The sequence below is a fragment of the Urocampus carinirostris genome, chromosome 12 (assembly GCF_059441175.1).
Source record: "Urocampus carinirostris isolate Australia breed hairy pipefish chromosome 12, RoL_Ucar_1.0, whole genome shotgun sequence".
In the NCBI taxonomy this organism is placed as follows: Eukaryota; Metazoa; Chordata; class Actinopteri; order Syngnathiformes; family Syngnathidae; genus Urocampus; species Urocampus carinirostris.
The window spans coordinates 6,772,786-6,796,629 of record NC_142360.1 but is presented as its reverse complement, the minus strand read 5'-3'; the positions used below and the strand labels follow the sequence as shown (position 1 = coordinate 6,796,629).

General features: G+C 39.8%; 1 protein-coding gene across 1 annotated transcript in view; it reads left to right on the top strand.

Moving 5' to 3' along the window:
- Positions 1 to 23,496, top strand: part of cacna1ea (calcium voltage-gated channel subunit alpha1 Ea) — a 153,081-nt gene extending 129,585 nt beyond the window's left edge. Inside the window, exons 30-48 of the mRNA XM_088348895.1 lie at positions 234 to 371; positions 1,749 to 1,950; positions 3,251 to 3,415; positions 4,712 to 4,822; positions 4,897 to 4,977; positions 6,343 to 6,528; positions 7,672 to 7,763; positions 8,249 to 8,414; positions 8,479 to 8,606; positions 12,439 to 12,535; positions 14,237 to 14,342; positions 15,350 to 15,457; positions 15,526 to 15,626; positions 16,900 to 17,006; positions 17,080 to 17,233; positions 17,697 to 17,825; positions 17,905 to 18,052; positions 20,369 to 20,541; positions 22,947 to 23,496. Coding sequence (XP_088205021.1) covers positions 234 to 371; positions 1,749 to 1,950; positions 3,251 to 3,415; positions 4,712 to 4,822; positions 4,897 to 4,977; positions 6,343 to 6,528; positions 7,672 to 7,763; positions 8,249 to 8,414; positions 8,479 to 8,606; positions 12,439 to 12,535; positions 14,237 to 14,342; positions 15,350 to 15,457; positions 15,526 to 15,626; positions 16,900 to 17,006; positions 17,080 to 17,233; positions 17,697 to 17,825; positions 17,905 to 18,052; positions 20,369 to 20,541; positions 22,947 to 23,414 — 2,860 coding nt within the window. The 3' untranslated portion in view covers positions 23,415 to 23,496. The remainder of the gene's footprint in view (positions 1 to 233; positions 372 to 1,748; positions 1,951 to 3,250; positions 3,416 to 4,711; positions 4,823 to 4,896; positions 4,978 to 6,342; positions 6,529 to 7,671; positions 7,764 to 8,248; positions 8,415 to 8,478; positions 8,607 to 12,438; positions 12,536 to 14,236; positions 14,343 to 15,349; positions 15,458 to 15,525; positions 15,627 to 16,899; positions 17,007 to 17,079; positions 17,234 to 17,696; positions 17,826 to 17,904; positions 18,053 to 20,368; positions 20,542 to 22,946) is intronic.
- Positions 23,497 to 23,844: the final 348 nt, after the last annotated feature.

Below are 23,844 nucleotides of genomic sequence, written 5' to 3'. Positions count from 1 at the left end.
TGGCATATGAGGAACATAACATTCGAAATCTTTCTAAGAGGTCATGTCGGCTGATTGAGTATTATAGTGCACCATCAGGTGACTATTTACCTGCCTTTTTCTTGTGTCGAGCTGATAACAGTGACATCATATTGATCCATCATCGCTCCAATAAACATTTTAGTGAGTTCGCTTTAAATCTAAGATTGCTTGTGGTTTGTAATTTCAAACAAGGAATACCTTTCTCTGTGCAGAGGATACTACATCGACTACGGGAAAGATAAGAAAGAGGTCAAGAAACGAGAGTGGAAACGACACGACTTTCATTACGACAACATCGTCTGGGCTCTCTTGACTCTTTTCACCGTCTCCACCGGGGAGGGATGGCCGCAGTGAGTATCACATCCGTTACACAGTTTCCGATGTAGAAAACATGACTTTTGTCATTGTCGTGGGAAAAATGCCCATCTCTGAAACTCTTATCGGTTCGTTCACAGTTATCATTCACAGGTTTAATAAAGACTGATTTAAAGAATAATTGTTTAAGAAATCGGAAACATACACTAGCTTAGCATTAATGCTAAAGAGTCCTTTGGGAAACCTTTTTAAATGCTAACAGGAAATCAGCAGCGACCTTCTTTCAAATTGTTGCTCGTGATGAAAACTTAACTCCGAAATGTGTCTGTTGGTTTGTTATCTAAATGGTCTGTGAATGGTTTAATAAACACTTATTTAAAAAGTAATCTTTTTAAAAATCTGCTTTATTGTACTAATTAATGTTTCAAATTCATTTTGGAAGTTTTATCTTCCTACTGAAAAAAAGACATTGTGGCAAAAAGAGATTCATTCAGTTTTTTCATTTTTTTTTCGCACCATTCAGTTAATAATAAGGCTGGGCAATTAGATCAAATTAATTTGATACATTATATAGAAAGTCATTTTGAAAATTTGCTGAATTATCAAATCCAGGATTTTAATTCAGGAGATTAATTTTGATTACTCCAAAAATTATTTACTAGTAGCAGTTACTGACAAGCTATAGCTATTTTTTTTGCACGATTATTAATTGTTAACTGTTAAAACTAATAAGAAATATAATTAGTCTTGTCTGATTTAAAAAAAAAATTCAAACATTTTTTTAAACATTATACAAGAGGGCGGCATGGCGGCTGGGTGGTTAGCACGCAGCCCCACGGTGCGGAGGTTCAGAGTTCAAGTTCAGCTATCGAAGCCTCCCTGTGTAAAGTTTGCAGGTTCTCCCCGTGCCTGCGTAGGTTTCCCCTGGGCACTCCGCTTTCCTCCCACATTCCTAAAAACAGGTATGCCAGGTTAATTGGATGGTTCAAATTGTCCCTAGGTGTGAATGAGCCAGTGAATGAGTGAATTGTTGTTCTCTGTGTGCCCTGCGACTGGCTGGCAACCAGTTGAGGGTGTCCCCTACCCACTGCCTGAAGATAGCTGGTATGGGCTCCAGCACCCCCACGTCCCTACTGCGGATAAGCGGTGCATCCAATCAATGGATGGATGGAATATCCAAGAGCTCCAATACTGAATGGCACAATGGCTAAGAAAAACGTATCACTCATTCTTCTCAGGTGGCAATATCTTAGCTGTATACATAAGTAACTATAACTATAACTATAATGAACCAAAATAAACATACAATCATATTCCTTATTCTCTGTGAAGGATGCCGAATCTTGTTTCAAATTTAAGAATTGTGTTTTTAAGGATTTTGAAATCAATTAACAAGTCTTCATTATCGATAGGGTCCTTCAGCATTCGGTGGACGTGACGGAGGAGGACCGGGGCCCGAGCCACGGCAACAGGATGGAGATGTCCATCTTTTACGTCATTTACTTTGTGGTCTTTCCTTTTTTCTTCGTTAACATCTTCGTGGCCCTCATCATCATAACTTTCCAGGAGCAGGGAGATAAAATGATGGAGGAGTGCAGCCTGGAGAAGAACGAGGTGAGCTCTTATATTTATCTGTCATGGGGTAAGAAATCAAAAAAGGAATTGGACACAGCAGAAGGTCATTCTGACTCTACAGGATTAAATTTCCTCAGACTTTTTGGGGCATAGTAGTTTTGTTTTTGTTTTTTAACAAAAGTTTTAGGCTTTATATCTTATACCCACCATGGGCAAACCACAGCTAGGATTTTTAATCTGACCATCCAAACGAAAATAGGAAAAATACAATTTTAAAAATCACTGTTTTGTTTTTAGTTTAACAAACACTTATACTTAGGCGATAAGACACCTGGAATGAATGTTTAACTCTAAGACAGGGGGCCGTACAAACCCTCTCTGAGGCCTTACCCTTTACTCAGGATCTCTTAGATAAAGTGGAGTAGACCAACCATAAAGAGTGTGAATATCAAAGCCATAAACATGGTTGTACTACTTCCGCAATCATGGTTGGAGACCATCACATTATACAATGACCACAAATAGAACAACCCAGGCATTACAAGCATTCTTCAATGCAAATAGTAAATGATCAAAATAAAACAACCCTTGATTTTCAAGTATCCTTCATTGCAAGAATTTAATCATCAAAGTAGAACAACCTTGTGCCCACCGGGAATGCAAAGCACTTCTTCGAGCATACGTTCAAGAATCACAGCAACAAGTGTAATACTGTGCTTGACAAATGTGTAATATAAAGTACTTAAACATTTTTTTTCTTATTTTGCCGTTTCCTTGATAGATGGTGGACTTAAACCACATTGAAAGGTTTTGGGAGTAAACTGAACCAGCACTTGAGCGCATGCATAGAACCCAAATGTGTAACTTACCAGCAAAACTGATTTTACATTCTTTTTTACTCGATTTTAATTTGCCATTCAAGCCCTTTAGTAAAAATGAGTGGACCAATGATAATAAAAATCAACAGAGCATGGAAAAGATTTTAGAGTTGACAGAAAGATCGTGACGGTGATTTGGAGCAGTACAGTGGTACCTCGTTACTAGACTGTGATCCGTTTGGATAAATGAAATGGATACATTTTCAACCATATTCATATTGTTTCCATTTTACTTATCAAAAAAATCAAATGTTCTGTCCCCTAAAATACTTCTAAGGCTGCCCTACTACATTTGGAGTTTTGCCTATACATTTTGCTTCAGGTAGTTCTTAAAAAAGGGACATTTATTAGACTGTATTCCAATTAAGTTAAAACATCAATAAATCCTGCTTTTCCCCTCGCATATCATGTCATTTCAACAGCAGCCCTTTTTTATATTCTACCTCTTCTTTGCACTTTAGAGGGCGTGCATTGATTTTGCCATCAGTGCCAAGCCGTTGACCCGTTATATGCCCCAGAACCGACACACCTTCCAGTATCGGCTGTGGCACTTTGTAGTCTCGCCTTCTTTCGAGTACACCGTGCTGGCTATGATCGCTCTCAACACCATCGTACTCATGATGAAGGTGAGGGATCTTGGATATTGTGGTTTTGAGCTTGTTTGAATGTACAGGAACCCCAGAGATTAGTTCGGAGGGATCGCAATTGATATGTAGCGGTGGATAGAAAGGCATTGGGATTGGCTAAAGCGTTCCGAACCTCCTGTACTCCAGATATAATCATTTAAATATCAAAATAGTATATGTTAAGGCATGTGTAATGTATGTGAATTTGATAACATAAATATACATATAAGGAAAAAATAATACTTATTTGCCTTTGGTGTTGCGTGACTTGAGCTGGTCAAGTAGAGAAGCTGGTGGATGCAGAAGGTGGAGGAGTTAGGGGACTTAAATAAAACTGATTTTAAAACTTCCACTTGCGAAGATTGTCATGTCCTTAGAAGATGTTGTTGCTTCAATCACCTTATTCTTATAATTGTCCATTGTCATTGATCAGTTACGGTCTTCTTCCTATGAATTGAATTGGAATTGTCTTCATTGCCATTATTAACATATTTAAGATTGTTAATGAGATAAGATACTGAACTCCAGGATAAGCATGTAATAAAAGTATTTTTAAAAAAGTATAGGATAAATTTACAAATATTTATAAAGGTCGATTGCAAAATTAGTGCTAAAAGATTGTGGTACAAAATAGTGCCATGACATTTGCAGCAACATATTTTCAAACTCATATTAGAGAAATAAAATGTGGCTTATTTGAATTTGTTCAGAACAGCAAGCTTCGTTTCCATGGTTATCATCGTTTTGCTTCTCCCTTTAGCATGACTGCAATCCTTGGGACCCAGTGTGAATAAATACAGGACAAAAGATTATTATATCACCAGAATGCAAAATCTTGACAGAGTACATTCAGTAGATTCAGAACTGAACTAAGATAGAGAAAGGGATTGTTGGAGGGAATTCTGCCAATATCGTTACATGAGAAGGTAAGGTTAGGACACCTTAAGCCAGGGGTCTACATTACTTAGTTTTGACTATTCCATTGGTTCTATATTTTCTCCATTATTTTCTCTAGAATCTAGAGCTTTCGTACCGCTATTTATTTCTTCCAATTGTCCGACAGACAGACGCCCGGTGACTCAGCCTGTATAAAATATTGATCCATAACGTCTGTGGGGTAGTTGCTATTTAGCATGACCTCATTAAAAGCGACTGCAGCCACCGGGAGGATCGACTGCTTTTTATAGCGCGACGAACGAGCGTTGACGATACCCGAATGCTATTTCCAGCTCTGGAAGAATCTTCCATCAACCTGTGGATTAGTTTTATAATCTTCCGGCCTTCTGTTTTGTACAGTATTACTCGGCCCCGCCCACTTACGAAGCCGTCCTTAAGCACCTGAACACGGCCTTTACCGTTCTCTTCTCCATCGAGTGCGTCCTCAAGATTATGGCCTTTGGATTTCTGGTAAGAAGAAACGAAACTAGACGTTAGACGTGACGGTCGGGAAATTATTCCAACGGGGTCTTGTGCCTCGACAGAACTATTTTCGAGACACTTGGAACATTTTTGACCTCATCACCGTACTTGGGAGCATCACGGAGATTGTGGTGGACTTGCAGGTGAATGACAAAAATAATCTGTCCGTCTGTCTGTCTGTCTCTTTCTGTCTGTATCTGTTTGTCTCTGTTTGTCCCTCTGTCTCTTTCTGTCTCGCTCTCTCTCTCTCTGCCTGTCTGTTTGTCTCTCGCTCTCTCTGTCTGTCTCTCTCTCCCTCTTCTTTCTGTCTGTCTGTCTCTCTCTCCCTTTCTCTCTCTCTCTCCTTTATTCACCCATTTATTGCTGGTATTGGGGACTAGGAACCCCCTCGATTTACAAAAATCCATAAAGTAGATCCACCCCATTTTAAACATGCTCTGTGGCCCCCTGCTCGCAACAATACTTGGGAATAATGGATCACGGCAGGAAAAATGAAAAAAAAAAGGAAGCTGCAGACGCACAACAGAAATTCTCTCTCGGTCCGTGCTCTCAGCAATAGTCAACTAGAGATAATGGATCACCGCAAAAACAGTGCAGATTATTTCAGGCTGGCCACAATGGCAGGCTACAGTGGCCTGAAACAAAAAAAATATTGTAGTCTGGTGACTTAATCGAACAGGGATAACGGATTGTGGTCAAAACATTGCAGTTCCTGACAAAAATGCTTTCTGCCGGTTCCGCTTGCAGCAATATGGGATTGGGGATAGTGGATCGCGGCCGCATTACTGCAGTTCATTTTAGGCAAAAAATAGTACAGCATAATTATACAATTGAGGATAATGGATCGCTGCTGCACGAAGGCAATTCCGTTTTAGGTGGACAGAACTACAAAAAAAGAGCCGCCCTACAAAAATACTCTGCCTGCCACTGCTCGGAGCGTCGTGCACAGAGACCTCTCGCTTCTTTATTTACACTTAGGTAACGCTTGTTCACTCCTTTGTGGGAAAAAAAAACTATTTTTTAATCAAAAGAAAATATATATCGAATAAAAAAAACAACAAAAGATGCTTCCTGCACGTTGAAGAACATTTCGGGCAAACAAGATTCAAGCCAACTGGACATTCAATTTGAAGAAAAAAAAAGATAAAAATAATACTTCCTACACCAACCAATAACTCGTTCGTGCTCGTTTCAGTAAAGACTGCAAGAGTGGGGGGCTGAGGCACCAGTACCTCTAGACTTGAGATCAATGATCCCGATTGGCCAATTCATTTCGTCGCATTTTTTCTACTGCACTGTGACCGAACACCTGCTCTGCATTCCTCTGCATCTTGCTAGGCTTTGTGTCTAGCTTGTTCATTATGCAGATGACACTTTGCAGATTCTTACTCTTCTGGGGTGGTTCTGGTCCCAATTAACAGAAAAAAACGGAGGAATCTCTGTATTCTTCTTTTGCGGCAAAAATGTTTTAAATGTGTAAAAAAATGTGTTTTGGCTGTTTTCTCCAGTTCGTGGATACGTTCAACATGAGTTTCCTGAAGCTGTTCCGAGCGGCACGTCTCATCAAGCTTCTGAGACAAGGCTACACCATTCGGATCCTTCTATGGACATTCGTGCAGTCCTTCAAAGCCTTACCTTACGTTTGTCTGCTCATCGCCATGCTTTTCTTCATCTACGCCATCATCGGCATGCAGGTCAGAATTGCAAAAAAATTCATCCTTACCCCATCAACAGAATTTTTTTTTTACTTTTGACTGACTTTTAGAGAATCATTGGGACATGAAAAATATCCGGTTTGGAAGATGGTAGATAATTTGTGTCATTTTAAGAAATATTTGTATCAAAATTTCAGAATGAAATGAAATGAAATGATTTGCATTTATATAGCGCTTTTCAAGTCAATGAAGTCTTCCCAAAGCGCTTTACAATGTGCTTCACTTTTCCCAATAGCGGCCGTGCAGCCAATTAAGGCGCAAACCTGCTTATTGGGGGCATTAAGGGTTGAGTGTCTTACCCAAGGACACTTCGACATGTAACACGGAGGAGCCAGGATTCGAACTGTGATCTCTTGTTCCCAAAACAATCTGCTGTAGTAGACAACAAAACAAGTTACCTTTTATAAAATATCATATTTTTGATAAATTTTTGTAAATGAGATAATGGGTTTATAGTGTTTGTTTGTTTTTTAAATTGTATTTATTTATTTGTCGACTATGTTTTGTTTTGTTTGTATTTTTGTTTTTAGTTGTCAATTTTTTGTTTTTTAATTCAGTTTGGCTTATCTTAATTGAGCTTGTTTTCGCGCGATCTGGCTTGGATTCGTTTTTGTTCAGGATTTTGTTTTCTGTTTTAATTTTGGATCGTTTTTCTTTTTAAATATTTATTTAGTTAAATTTTAGTTTTTGTCTAAAATTGTAGTTTTAATTTAGTTTTCCTTATTTTATATTAGCTTACCTTAGTTTAGTGCAGGTGTCTCCAAATTGGTGGCCGCGGGCAACTGAGATGCACAGGAGCCGGTTCTGAAAATCGCTCACAGTGCTAGGGCATTGTGATTTTCTAGTGAATTCATTATTTCAGTGGTTGACTGAGTCTTATAACCCTACTTCCAAAAGTAACCTGGTAATAACATAAAAACCAACATATTAAAAACAAGCTAAGTTGATATCTTAGAATTGCATATCATACTGGGTCTTTGAGTGTATTTGAGTTTGGCTTATATTTTGATTTGTGTAATGCTGTTTTCCCTTTTTTTTCTTTTAATATCCTTTTGACATCATTCCAGGTTCCGTGTGAGCACTACATTTATCTAATCATCATTTTTTAACCCTTCTCATCAGGTTTTCGGGAACATCAAGCTGAATGAGGAGACGCACATAAACCAGCATAATAACTTTAAGAGCTTCTCTGGTGCTTTGATGCTGCTCTTCAGGTAAACGGCATGAAGTCTTTCTTTAAATGTAGCAATATGAATAAAAAATATCCTTTTTGAAAAAAGCTCCCCAGTGATTGATCGTCATGATTTTCTAGGAAATTTGTCATTAAATATGTGATCTTTTCTTTCAAAATATTTTTTTAATTAGCTTATATATGAGTATAACTCGATGCCATTATTCAAAGCAGATTTATGATTGGTTGATTGGTTTTAACCCTACTTTTAATACAGAAAACCTGTTAATTAAATTATAATAACATAGTAATGACATAGTAATAACACAATATGTTGTTGTATCAGGAATGCATATTAAATTTGTAGCCATTTGTGCTAATCAATAACCAAAAAGTAGTTCCCAGCTTCAAAAAGTTTAGTGAACCCTGTCCTTGGAGCCGGAGTTTCTGACTCAAATCCGGCTCGAGCATGATTTGAGCTTAGTGATTGTTTTTCTTATTTTTCTTTAAAACAAATTGTGTTCGTAGGAGTGCCACGGGGGAGTCGTGGCAGGAGATCATGTTATCCTGTCTGGGGGGGCAAAAGTGTGAGGCAGACCCCTCCAATTCTTTACCTGTACTCCAGGACGGAGGCTGTGGCTCGGAATTCGCTTACTTCTATTTTGTGTCCTTTATCTTCTTTAGCTCCTTCCTGGTAAGAATACAAACACAGATACATCGTCAGGGGTACCACACCAATTCTATGTTATTTTTTTCAGATGCTGAACTTGTTTGTCGCTGTGATCATGGATAACTTTGAGTACCTGACCAGGGACTCGTCCATCCTGGGTCCACATCACTTGGATGAGTTTGTCCGGATATGGGGGGAGTATGATCGGGCTGCCTGGTCAGTTTTATTTCATCGTCTACATTTACATTTAAAGAATATGAAAACGTTATGTGATAATATGAAGAAATATTTTGGGATTGATAATCCCTTCAAGATCACTTTACTAGGAAACGTTTACTCGAAATGGTATTCTCTATTTAGCTCAGTCATTATTATAATCTGCTGCGTACCTAATTAAGTGTCCATTGAGTGGTGATGTGACCAGATAGGCCTCTAAGTGGTGCTAGGTCTTTCCGAAAATTTCTAAAATGCATTCGTAGAGAAAACGCTATGCAGCTAAAACATCCCAGGTTTGTCCATAAACAAGTCACCCGATGAGAAATAATTTGAATCAAACCATTTTATTTTGAAAATTTCCGTCATTATCACAATCGACTGCTTCGAATCTTCACGTTTCCAGTGAGCGGTGTTGTGCACAGATAGGCACTAAGTGGTGCCTGGGCTTCTGCTTTTCAGCCAAACCTTTCTGCAATGTCATTTTTTTGGTAAAAATAAAAAAATGTGCACACAGAAAAAAAAAAACCACGATGCAGCAAAAACTTCCTAAGATTCTCCATAAATTGATCACTTGGTAAGGAACCTAGAAAAACGTTTTGCATTAAATCGCTTTATTTTGAAACTATATCCTCTGTTTGAGTCAGCCTTTGTTATGATTGACCGTACTTAATCAGGTGTCCTGTGGTCAGTGATGTTCACAGGGAGACACTAGGTGGTACTGAAGCGCACCTTTCCCCCAAATTTCCAAAATGTTAAAATTTGGGGTAATTTTTGGTGTACATCCAAAAAATTGGGTGAAAAAAAATACAACATCTTCAAAATGGCCCCATGCTGGACTGCTGTATACTTAGTCAAGAGTCCAGTGAAGGTTGGTGTCAGTTTGACACTATGTGGTGCTGCAGCTTATGTTCGTCAACTCTCTTTCCAAATACATGAAAAATGTCCCCAAAAACTGTAAAATATTGTTTGTGTTCCTTAAAGAAATTCCTTCTGAAAAAAAAAACACCACTCAGGAAAAATGTCCCAGAATATTCCATAATCTGACTAACATGCTTGATTCGATCGACTGGTGCGTACTTAACCAAGTGCCTATTGGACAGTGGTGTGCACAGCAAGACACTACGTGGTGCTGGAGCATATGCGCTGTGGACCCGTTTCCCCCCCAAAATACCAAAATGTCAAAAACCTTAAAGACGAAAAAATTGTGAAAGAAACCCCCACCGAGCGGCCAAAATTTCCCAGGATTTTCAGCATATTGAAAAGCTCCGAGTTATTAGGGTCTGACAGACCTCTTACCTCCTGAAGGCCCCAACTGGGGTTTGAACTGGACACAGGTGTGCTCATTTACCACACACTTGTGCCCAATTATCCAGGACCCTTTAAATCAGGGATCTGAAACTCAATTGAGTTGTGAGCCGCTGAAGTTAGGATCCAGGTGATGTTAGGCCAAATGGGGTTTCCACAAAACAGCGCTGATAAAAATATTTGGCTGTTCTTAAAGGGACAGTGTTTATTTGTCCACCAGATGTTACAGATCTTGCAATGTGTAGTCCAAGAGTCCAAGGAAACCTATGGAGGCTGAAAGTGAGCAAAAAGCCCCCTTTTTCTTTTAATTTTTACCCAGCCAGACAAAAAGAAGGGAAAGTGATATTTTTTAAAAGGGATACAAAAAATAGGGAAGAATAAATAAGAAAGAGAGGCAAAAAGGAAAACGTGAATATAAAGAAAAGTAGGGGAACAGAAAGCAAAAAAAGAATTTGATTAAAGAAAAACAAAGAAAAAGGAAAGAAAGAAAAAAAGGAATTATAGGGAAAAATGACAAAAACCTGAATAAAAAATCTTATCGTTTTTTTTCCCCTTTTTATTTTTTCTGCTTTCTTTTTTTCCCCATTTTTCTTTTCCTTTCCCTTCCTTTCAAAAGTAATAAGATGCATTTTGCTCACTTTGAGTCCCCGTATTTAGTCTTCTTCCGTTGTGCTTTTAGCACTCGCTTTTGGTGGCACGACAGAATACAGTGACATCTAGTGGGAAAAAATACCCACTGTCATTTTAAAATTCATATTTAGGCAGGAGCCTCAAACTATCATCCTAAGGGTTGCAATTGACACCCGGGCCATGAGTTTCAGAACCCTGCTCTAAAAGGATGTGTTAAGTTTTGGAGAGGAACGCACCCCTGCCTCCAATTTCCTGCCTCCCCCACATGGGTCCATTCCCCTCCAAAACTTAACACAACCTTTTTAAAGAGTTCTGCATAATTGGGCACAGGTGTATAATAATTGGACACACCACTGCCCAGTTCAAACCCCTGTTGGGGCCCTTCTGCTTGTAGTCCTCAGCCATTATTATGATCAACTGCTGTCTACCTAATCAAGTTTTCAGTGAGCAGTGGAGTGCACAGTCATACACTAGATGGTGCTGGAGTATATGCTCTTCAGCTGTATTTCCAAATAGTTCCAAAATGTAAACAAAACAAACACAGACTAAAAACTCCTATGTTTTTTCCAGTGGTCGGATCCACTATAAGGACATGTACAAAGTTGTCCACTCTCTCTCACCCCCCCTGGGATTTGGCAAGAACTGCCCCAACAGGGTGGCATGCAAGGTTTGCTCTCAAAAAACAAAATTCGTCACGTGGGAGCATTGCTGACTTCTCCTTGCTTGACTCTTTTGGGTGTTTTTTCTTCCACTGGTGGTAGAAAAAAAAATGATGACAGTCTAGTTTCAGGGTACTAAGGGGCGGGACTCAAACAGATTTATCCGAAAATGTAATGTGTATTAAAGATGACATTCATATATTTTAAGCAGCATATTAGACCTCTGGGATACAACATGTACTTAGTAAATATTAGTAGCAAAATAGTTATAGTTATATGTAAAAATACATGTATATGATTAAATTACATTATACTTGTAAATCAAAACTGACCTGTTGCGGTGGAGTTAGTGGGTGGATGCAAAAGGAGGCAGGGTAAGAGGGATTAAAATAAAACTGATTTTAAGACTTCCACTTTCAAGGATTGCTATCATCGCTTTAATCACCTCCTTGCTCTCAATAACGGTCCTGATTTTTAATTGGCCATGGCCATGAAACTTCGCAAGGGTATGTGCCTTCTTCGTTTTTCTTGACAATCGCAAGCTTTGTTTCCATGCTTATCATGGTGTTGCTTCACTACAAGTCTTGGGATGCATAGCTACGGAATATAGTACAAAATAAAATACAGTATTATATAACTTTAACTCGCAAATTCTTTATGAAAACACTGAAGGAAGAGAGAAAGGCATAGTGGGAAGGAGTTCAGCAGATAGCATATTGGTATCTACATGTTGCAATGATATAAACCAATAAAAGAACAGAATTTTATATGACGTCAACCGATAGCAGACAGGCACCTTAGAGACGTTAGCCACACAGTCGTACGTACAAAGTTCTTGGGCATGAAAAACAGTTTGTCGTAGATGTCGTGGGGGAATGGCGTAGAAAGGGAGTTAAAAAAAAAAATTCCACACCCTACATATCCTGGGGTTTGGCTGTAATTCAAAATTAGATTGTTATATAACAGAAAAAATAAATAGTGATCTGCTGCCACCTACTCATAAGGATGAATATTACAGTTACTTGGCCAATTCTGGGTGTCCTGCCTCTTTCTGCCTTTTTAGATCCGGTTTCTAAACCAGATCTAGCCTGCCATCTTTTTTTTCCTCAAATATTCTTCTGTCCTTCCAAAATTTCTATGCTCTCCATCAGCATAGAAAGAACACCACTTCATATTGTCTTCAATTAATCTTTCTTTCTTGTGTCTCCACCATTTTGTGTTCTTTCCGGCGCCCCCAGTGGTCGCATTCATTACACTGACATGTATGAGATGTTGACCAACATGTCGCCTCCTCTTGGCCTTGGCAAGAAATGCCCGTCCAAGGTGGCTTATAAGGTAGATCGCAAAGAAGATGTTCGCACATCCATTTACAAAATATTAACATTTTGTGTACTGTGTGATGGGTTTTGTGCACATTTGAAGCAGTTTGTGTGGTTAAAATACTTCATCATTATCTTACTTCTTTCTTTGTCATTTTGCATTACGTCTGTTGTGCATGTAGATTGGTTGTGAGACTTGTGGACTTTTTTGTCATTATTGCTTTTTTAAATTTTGGATACTTTTAAACAAATACTGTATATTGTATTTATTTTGTTTACAGAAGAATAATTTAACGATTTAAAACTATACTTTTCATTAATTTTTTAATCTCTCTACAGTATCTCACTCTATCTATCTATCTACAGTATCCATCTCACTCTATCTACAGCATCTTTCTCACTATCTCACCATCTAGCAACAGTATCTCTCTCTATCCATTCATTCACATCTATCCATCTATCTCTCTCGCTCTATCTCTCACTCTCTCTTACTGTCTGTCTATTTACAGTTTATATCTCACTCTCTTTCTCTCACTTTCTCTCTCACTCTATTCATCAAACCATCTATCTATCTATCCATCTCTGTCTATCAATCAACAGTATCTATCTCACGCTCTCTCACTTTATCTATCTTTCAAACCATCCATCTATCATCTATCATCTATCTTTCTTTCGATTAATCTATCTATCTCTCCGTCTATCTATCTACAGTACCTATCCATCTAAAGTATCCATCTACAGTATCTATCTCACTCTGACTATCTCACGCTATCTATCCATCCATCTATAATTCATCTATCTCTCAGTATCTATCTCCAGTATCTCTCTCTCACTCTATCTATTTGTCTATCTACAATATCTATCTCACTCTCTCTCACTTTTTCTCTCACTCTAGCCACCTATCTTTCTATCTACCTTATTGTTATGGTTTTGCTTTAGGTGGGTTGGTTTTTTCATTCCATTTTTTATTTTTGTTTTATTCTCTTAAATTATATTTTATTTTCTTTGACGTGTGCGTTGTTTTGTTGTTATGTTGTTGGTCGGGTTTGTTTAGGTTGGTTATTATCTGTCTTATCTTGGTTTCCTGTGTGTTTTGGTTCTATCTTTTTATGATTTTTTTTGGGTGGTGGTATTTCTGTTTTATCTGGCACTTTTTGCATTTTTCATATTCTTTTTATTCAGTTTTGGGATTTTGTTTCAAGGGTTTTTTTTTCCTTAAATTTATTTATTTAAATCGCAATATTTTGTTTTCTAGTTTCTTTGGGGGTGGGGGGTGGGGTTGGCAGTTGTTGTTTTTTTGTTTTTGAATTTGATTATTATTTGTATATTTTAGTTGAGTTTTGTTTGATATATTCTTTTGTTTTTCTCTTTGGTTTGTTTTATTTTTGTTTTGTGGATTTATTCTATGTGTTTATTTCTTTTATGTTTTATGTATATTTATTTTTGCTTGTTTTGGACTTGGTTTGTTGAATGTCATTCACTTAAAAAAGCTTATCCTGTGAACAGGCATTTTTTCAAATAAAAAGAAATTTAAATAAATATATATATATATATATATATATATATATATATATATATATATATATATATATATATATATATATATATATATATATATATATATATATATATATATATATATATATATATATATATTTGTTTTCTGAATTATATTTTCTTATCATGATCCTTTTTTCTATGTCCGGACAACCCCCAGAGGCTGGTCCTGATGAACATGCCGGTGGACGAGGACATGTCCGTCCACTTCACGTCCACCCTCATGGCCCTCATCCGAACTGCCCTGGAGGTCAAGCTCGCTGGAGGTCAGGAGAAAAAAAAATTGGGTTGAAATTTCCGAAAAGTATTCATTAAAATAAGATGTTCTGAGGTGGAGATCACAAGGGGACAAAGGATTGAAACTCATAGTCATCAGCTTATGTAAAGTCCCGATCCCTCGCCCCCCCAGGTTAAAAACATACAGTACATATTAAACATTAGTAACAAAAATTGTTAATAGTAAGTACTGCTTATACTGTATGTTATTTACATGTATATGATTCTATGTAGGAATACATATCAAGGAAAACAAAATTCCGCTCCCCTTTGGAGTAACGTGACTTGAGCTGGTACAGTGGAGTTTGTGTTTGGATGCAGAAGGGGGAGGAAATAGCTTATTAACATGAGTAACACTCTTTTATATAGCATCCACATGTGAGGATTGCCATGCCTTTGGCAGATGTAGATGCTTTAATCGCCCTCTTAAAAATTGTTCCGATGGCGAATGGTTAAGACCACATTCCTTAGTGAGGGTTATGATGCGTAGTTGCATACGCCTTCTTCCGATTTCTTGATAGTTACAAGCTTCAGTTCCATGGTTATCCATGGTTATCATGTTTTTGTTTGCTTCTCCCTCTAGCATCTCTGCAAGTCTTGGGACCCATGTCTAATAAATACAGTACGAAAGATACAGTATTGAATCACAATGACACACAAAATATTTACAAAACACTTGAGGTTCTAAACAGAAGAGCGATAGGCATTGTGTGAAGAAGTTCATCCATGAAAGCGAACCAATAGCAGATCAGTATCATATATGACGTCGACCAGCAGCAGAGATGCATATTAGAGACGTATGAAGCAAGATCTTGTTGTTGATGTCGATTGGTGAGGAAAATGACGCGAGGAGGATCAGAAAAAACACTGAATTCCACATCTTAGTGTAAAAACATTCCAAAACTAGGGACGCCTTAACCTTGGGGTCTACTGTACATCCAATCAAAGAAAGTGCGCTATCTTGAGGCCCATTGCTAATGTTCGTATGTATGCACAGGAGGAGAGGATCGAAATCAGATGGATTTGGATCTCCAGAAGGAAATCAGTGTCATCTGGCCTCACCTCCCTCAGAAAATGTTGGACCATCTGGTTCCTATTAACAAAGGTGACTATGGAATATTTGACTTTCAGGATTTGTCAGCTGATGATTTATATCATGTCTTATCTGCTCAGCAAGCGACATGACCATTGGGAAGATCTACGCCGCCATGATGATTATGGACTACTACAAGCAGAACAAGGCCAAGAAGCTCCGACAGCAGCTAGAAGAACAAGTACGTATGATTTTTATTTATGTTTTATAGTCCATTGTGGACCAGCTCTACACACTCTGCAGGGTCCTTAAGGTTGCATGTTACATGGGTTTTGTGGATTTGGGCATTCGACCGTTTTCCTCGGGATGCCCTGTGGGTGCTTCGGAAGTATGGGGTACCGCACAGTCTTATTCAGGCTGTGCGGTCCCTGTATGCCCGTTGCCAGAGTCTGGTCCGCATTGCCGGCAGTAAGTCGGAGTCGTTTCCAGTGGGAGTTGGACTCTGCCAGGGTTGCCCTTTGTCACCGATTTTGTTAATAACTTTAATGGACAGAATTTCTAGGCGCAGCCTTGGATGGGGAAGGGGCCGGGTTTGGGGGCCTCAGCATTGGATCTCTGCTTTTTGCAGATGATGTGGTGCTGTTGGCTTACTCAGGCCGTGATCGTCAGCTCTTACTGGAGCAATTCGCATTTCGAGACCATGGTACTCAGTTGGAAAAGGGTGGCATGCTTCTTCCGGGTTGGGGATGAGATCTTGCCCCAAGTGGAAGAGTTTAAGTACCGTTGGGTATTGTTCACGGGTGAGGGTAGGATGGAACGTGAGATCGACAGGCGGGTAAGTGCAGCGTCTGCAGTCATTCGGACCCTGTACCGGTCTTTCTTGGTGAAGAGGGACTTGAGCCGAAAGGCAAAGCTCTCGATCTACCGGTCGATCTACGTTCTTACCCTCACCTATGGTCATGAGCTGTGGGTTATGACCGAAAGAACACGATCCTGCATACAAGTGGCTGAAACGAGTTTCCTCTGCAGGGTGGCTGGGCTCTCCCTTAGAGATAAGGTGAGAAGCTCAGTCATCTGGGAGCGACTGTATGTAGAGCTACTGCTCCTCCACATTTAGAGGAGCCAGTTGAAGTGGCTCTGGCATCTGATAAAGATGCCTCCTGGTAAACCTTTTTTTCAGGAGCTGTTCTGCGCATGTCCCACCGGCAGGAGGCCCCAGGGATGACCCAGGAAATGCTGGAGAGACTATGTCTCTAGGCTGGCCTGGGAACGCCTCAGGGTTAGACGAGCTGGAAGATGTGGCTGGGGATAGGAAGGTCTGGGATTCCCTGTTAAGGCTGCTGCGCCCACGACCCGACCCCGGATAAGCGGACGATATTGGATGAATGGAATCCATTGTTCACTTGTTTTCAATGCGCGAAACCATAAACCCATTCAACAAGATTTGTGCTGCACAGTTAAGAGTTCACTTGGAGTACGATGTTTCAATTTCCCTTCCATTTTTTTGTCCCCAGAAACACGCCCCCATGTTCCAGCGTATGGACGCGTCCTCCTTGCCCCAGGAGATCATCTGCAACGCCAAATCTTTGTCTTTCCTCAGCCACGGCGCTGGATCAGCTCTGTAAAAACTCGCCGTTCCTTCTCCGAATTCTAACTAGCAGTAACCTTAAATGTTCCGTACCTTTATCCGGCAGCAAAGGCAGTTTTGTGGCCCTCAGTCCCATCTCCCCCCAAGACTTGCTCCTGCAGCCCCCGCCTGGCTCCAGGGAGGAAGAAGAAAATGAGGACTACTACCCAGCCTACCATCCTTACCACTTTTCTCATCACCACCATCATTTACACACATTGGTAAACAATCTTTCTCTTGTTGTTATATATATGCCAAATACAAATGTATGTGCTATTTTTACTAGGAAAATAAGAGTATTTTTGTATCTGGGATCAGTATTGTTAGTCAATTTTAAAGATAAGTCACAAATGTGAAAATCTGTCTTTAGCACAACCATCATTTAGAGCAGGGGTGTCAAACTCATTTTGACTCGGGGGGCCACATGACAGAACAAACATTTTCTCGGCCAGTTTGTCAAATTTCCTTCTGGAGGCCAACCGACTTTGCCATGTATCACAGTACACTACAAAATTTAAATACAGATAACACATATCCCCAATTTCACAAAATGACCAATGTTCTCATTTTCTTCTCGTTTGTGAATCATTAGCATTAACCGACCATTAGGTGGGTTTGTGATCATATGATGTTATTGTTACTGTAACCAAAAATAAAAGCATACCTAAAAATTATGATGTCTAGGTGCCTGATGTGGTGGAGTACAACCAAGTGATGCAACAATCGAGACAAGAATCGGCGATCGTAAGATCACCACAGCGGACACCGTCCATCCGAGCGTCCTCCATGCCTAGACTGGCGATGGAGCCACAGGTAGCGATACCATAATACTATTCAATCATCTCAAATGCAGATTTAACGTCGTATGCTTCTTTTTTGTTATTGGCTTTAGTCTGGAATGTCATCGGAGAGAAAATTAATGAAGCGCTCATTTTCCACCATCGGAGACCAGTGCGTGAATCGTCTGTGGCAAGAACAACATTCCCTTGAGAGAGTCAGTCCGGAAAACACGATTAAACTCCGGCAGAAAAACTACAGAGGTAAAAAAAATGATTTACTACTTTTACTTTTTTACTGTATTTTGGACTAATAAATCAGAGTACATTTATATATATGTATATATTAGTGCTGTCACTCAATAAAAATATTCAATTGTGATTAATCTTATGAATATCATAGTTAACTTATGATTAATCCTACATTAATCACCTATTTAAATCTATTATAAATGTCCCTTTTATTATTGTTTTAATACTCTTATCAACATGAAAAAGTGAATAGGCTTGCAGTGTGCAATTTTTCTTTATTAAAAACGTTGCGTAGTGTTATGTTTCACGTTAACTATTCTGTCTCTGCCGGCACGGTTTAGAGTTCAAGTCAAGCAATGCTGCCTCTCCTTGTGGAGTTTGCATGTTCCAAAAACATTCATGTCAGGTTAACTGGCAAGTCCAAATTGTCCCTATGTGTGAATGAGCGAGTGAGTTGGCGGTCTCTGTGTGCCCTGCGACTGGCTGGCAACCAGTTCAGGATGTCCCCTGCCCACTGCCCGAAAACAGCTGGGATGGCTCCAGCACCCCTGCGACCCGACTGAGGATAAGCGGTGCAGATAATGGATAGATGGATGGATGGATATTCTGACTCTGAACAGTCATTCACATTTGAACGAACACTTCACACAATTTAACACCGTCAGTAATCAAATGACTAAAAAATAAATACTTGGTTACAATAAAAAACGTCAACAAACCTTTTTAAGGGGTCAAAACAGGATGATGCAAAATAAAGTTACAAAGTGCACGTTTTGTTAACTAGAACTCAACTATAGTGTAGTAAACCTTGCCTTACTGTGAACAATCCTGGAAATTGGAAGGAATGACATTAACATTTACATAAAGCAATGCAAACCTACTACTTCTTGTAGTTGGCTTGTTCTTATTTGCGGTAAATGAGCCATCCAGTGTCGCCTGGTTTTGACGCAGAGGATGTGGAGAATAATAACTCTGTACGTTTCAGATTCTTCTAACAGTAAGCTGTAAACACACGAAAGAAACACGTAAAGCTCACTTTCTCAGTTCCTCATCTAGAATCCCTCGAAATATTCTTCTTCCGTGTCCGAATTGAACAGCTAGGCGAACGTGGCATCCAAAACGCCCAGCTCAGTCTCATCAAAGTCGTCATTGACTGATTCAGTGTCACTGCTGTTGGTTCTGTGACAATTTCTGCCTTCCTGAAAGCTCATACTAGAGTTGACACTGATATATCAGCCCAGACATTTACAATCCACTGGCAGAAAGTGGGATATGTCGTCCGGCACTGTCTACCTGTCTTGGTGAACGTATGTTCGCCTTGGGTCATCCACTGCTCCCACACAGTTGGCAGTCAATCTTTGAATACTCTATTGACGCCAACATCTCGCGGCTGGAGTTCTTTAGTCAGTCCACCTGGAATAATGGCGAGAGCTGAACCATGGGTGGAAGTTTCTGGCCATTAGCCTGGCGGGCAAGAACTACATTGAAGGATGATTTCTCATTCCCTGTGCGAACATACACCGAACGTGCTCCTGTTTTATCCACAGTGCGGCTCACAGGCAATGGGAGAGGAACCTCGTCCATATTGATGATATGCTCTGCCCGGATCTTTTTTTAGTAATCTTGTTTCTGAAGTATGTCAGAAAAGTGGCCATCTTTTCTTGTTAATCAGCTGGCAGTTGTTGTGAAACAGTAGTTCGTGTGCGGATGGAGTGATGACGACTTTTCATAAATGGAAAGCAGCAAGAAGGACAGCCTCTTAATTCATAGATGTTAAGTTGGCGTGCCAGCGCTGTTGCCTTCATTCGAATAGTGATTGTACTGACACTTCTACATGCTGCTCTGTTCAACAACCCACTGTTCAAGTTTGTTCCTGCAAAAACTCTGTTTAGTCTTCTTTACTTGGCGCCGCTCATCCTCATACTTCCTCCACTTTCGCACTATTGATTTGTTGTTTGGTGTTGAACTCTCTCACTGCTGCCCCTATTTCCATGTTCTCGTGTGTGATTGATCGCCTTGAGTTTAAATGTCTTTATGTCTCTAAACAGGAGCCATTTTATGTTCTTTACAAAAACATACAAATGGAAATGAAATGCTGGTTTACCGGTATATATTCCAGCATACACAGTGCACTACTTTCTACGGGGGATAAAGGAGTCAACGGCTACTTACCGTAGTTGAGACCTGTTGCGACGCAATACTGATCTATACATAAGGCACACCGTAGTATAAGGCGCATGGTCAGCTTTTGAAAAAATTAAAGGCTTTTAGGTGCGCTTTATAGTGCGGAAAATACGGTACTTAGCCACAATTTGATTCCTCCCACAGATCCCAGAACCAATCAAAGTAGCCACGAGAGGGGGCGGTCCAAAGAACGGCGCCACCTACTATCTCCAGAACTTTCCCGCTGTAACTCGGAGGAGCGAAGTCGGGAACCGTCGGGCGAGAGGACGCGCTCACTCTCGCCTAAAGACGGACGCCCTTATTCTTTGCAAAGAGAGGTAAGGCGCCAAGAGCTAAGGTTTTAATTCAGGGTTCATTTTCCACTTTGAGTTCAGGTTTGATCTAGCCAGGCTTTGGAAGTAAGTTTTTGTTTTGTTTTAATACTGTAATAATTTTAGAGCTCCGTTTCAAAAAAAGTTAAGGATTCAAGTAAAGGTTTTTAGCTTTAGTTTGAGGTATTCAGTTAGGGTTTTAAGATAGGCCTGAACGTGGCAGAGATTTACCCGGAGACCAGCAGCTTCCTCACTTACGACGTTGAGTTTAGGTTTTCCAGTTAGTGTTTTAAGTCTGAATTAACTTTCTAACTTAAGGTTGATAAGCATTATGAGTGGGGGGGATTTTCTAAGGGTTATTGTTCTATCTTCTTTATTCACTATCCATTATCCGTTATCGGTCAGTTCATAATACGCTACACAGCCTAGGAGCCAAAAGTTTTTTTTGTAGTTGTTACCATTTTCTAAAGGTTTTAGAGCAGGGTTTCAAGAAAGTTCAACATTCAAGTAATGGTTTACAGTTAGGGTTCCAAGTGTAAAATTTTGTTCAAGCGAGTATTTTAAGATAAAGTTTAGAAGCTCAGGAAGTTTAAGATAAAGAAGTAAGTTTTTTAGTTCAGCTTGGGAAGGAAAACCAGGATTTAAAACCAGGATTAGAGTTTCAAGCCTGGTTATAGGTTTTCCATTAGTTTTTGGAAGCCAAATTGGGGGTTCAATTTCAAGCTGGGGTAGCCTTTCAGAAAATCTGAATATTTCAAATGTGGGTTTAAAGCAGAAATGGGATTTTAAATTAAGGTTACTAGTTATTGAAGAGTTTATAGATTGAGACTTGTTAAGATTTGACTTCAAGATAGGGTTAAAGTTTGAAGTGAGAAGTTTCAACCCTTTAAGTCAAGTCATTTTTATTTGTATAGCCCTAAATCACGAAGAGTCTCAAAGGGTTAACAAAATAAGTTTCAAAAGCAATTGGATGGATTTTGCGACAGTGTTTAGGATTTAAACTCAGAACTGAGATTTTAGACAGGGTTAAGGCTTCAAGAGGCAAAGTAAGGTATTCTCTCCTGGATAATAGGTCTGGGGTATTGACGACAAATAGTGAACAACAACAAAGACCGAGGCTTGATTCCAGGTTGAAAGCTTAACTGAAATCTTCCGGTCTTAATGAGTCGTGAAACTGAAGCACAAAAGATACAACATATAAAATGTCAAATGAAACACGAGACTTACAACACACTAGTTACAATCTAAATTTCCTAATATTCACTAACTAATATTCTAATATTCACAGAATATTCTAATATTCACTCAAACATACGTTCTAAATCAGGTAGGGTAATCAGGTAATTAAACCAAATCAAACCTCTAGCATCTTTTTGAAGTAGAGTATTTTTACATAGTGACAAAATGCATTGATTACCTATGTTTCACACAAAACTACATACACTAAGTATCATGCAAATTAAGCTTAAACAAAGGCTAAATGCCTCAACAGTTTAGCTAACTAGCATTGTTAAAGCATCATAATTGGCATTGTTAACACCAAAAACGATCTTTCTTTTTTAATTTAAACATAGCGTTTTTATCACCACATTCAACACAACAAAGAAATAAAACAACCTTAACAACAGTTTACAGCAAGAACTTACAGTTGGTTGCACTCCAAGGTTAATATAACTGAAATCCATATGAAGAACATACAGACTGCTTCCAATAGTGCTGGTTACAACCGGAAGTGATACCTAAAACTACTACTGGGGGAACCTAACCCCATTCAATAATTGACAGAGGCGTGATCAGGAGAGTGATCAGACATGTAGTCTCTTGACAATCGCTTGCCGCGCACTGCTGAACGTTTTGTAATCGCTCACTGTGATTGCCTTACTGATCCAAAATGGCCGACGACAGTACAATGGATTTCGTTCTACAGCTTGCTTTGAGCGAGTTGGCTGATATGAGCGACAGTTCGCATATTGACACAGTTAAGGTTATCCTAAACGCAGTGGAAGGGTCATACCTCTCTTGCATTGTTCACAAACATTACCAGGCAATGTAAGACGATATATTACATCGCCAACAGCACTCGTCAGGGTGAGATCCTCCATCTTCTGCACTGTCGACGCCATGTTGGAAATCAAAGTAAGCGGTCTTTCTCCCGTGATTACTCGGGCACGCGAGCGCTCAATAATCACTGGCCGTTCAGAAGCTAGCGATAGCTCGCGATAGCAATCACTCACTCTCCTGAACACGCCTCTGGTCAGCTCATAAGGCTTTCCAATCAAACAGTTCGAACTTCCGATTTTTAATGAATAAAATCTCATTTCAAACCATTGTTATACTGCAAACTAAAGAGTCAGGGGTACGGTTTTCAAATAAGTTTGGGTTTCCAAAAGGAAATGTCTTCCTATGTCCAGGTCATCACTACAACAAGCCCTGCCCACTCGACTTCTGAATCCGGCGCCCCACGTAACCGCCGACAACTACCGCAGACGCCCTCTCGGCCCCGCCCTCACATTTCCTACTCGCCCCTCGGGTGCAAGGCCCCGCTCTCCTCCTCCTCAGGGCGTGTCCCTCTTTTGGAAAGCTCCGCCCCCTTTAAAGCGACGGTGTCTGTCCCAAACCATCCGTCCCCCCACCGCTACATCTCGGAACCGTACCTCCCGTACCACGAGGACGTCAGGGAGGCCCCGGAAGGTGAGAGGCGAGAACACCTCACTTTCGAGAGCGCAGTTGCAACTAGCTTGGGCCGTGCTAATGCTATTAGCTCCGCTCCTCAGCTCAGACACTCCTGGCAGGTCTCGAACGGACATTTCCAAAGGAATTTTGATGGGAGTCCGGACAACGAGATGCCGAGTGATACGGACGAAGACGATCGTTGTTGAAAAAGACAAAAAATATTACGTCAGGAGCAGAACATGTAGCACAGGGGTATCAAATTTATTTAAGCTTGGGGGACACATGGAAGAAAACAACTCGCACAGGGGCTGGACTAGTAGATTAAAGAGAAGAGGGAGGGGGGGGCAAGAAAGTAAGAAAGAGAGAGAAAAAGGATAGAAAGAGAAAGAAAGAGAGTGAAAAAGGAAAGAAAGAAAAAGAAAGAGAAATAGAGAAAGGCAGAGTGCAAGACCAAGAAATAGGAGAAAAAGACAGAGAAAGGGAAAGAGGAGAAATATAGAGCCAGAGAAAGGGAGGGGAAATAGAGAGTAAGAGAGAGAAAATTTGAGGGAGGGATGTAGAGAGAGAGAAAAGAAAATGATAAAAAGACAGAGAAATAGGAGAAAAAGATAGAGAACGGGAAAGAGAGAAGAAATA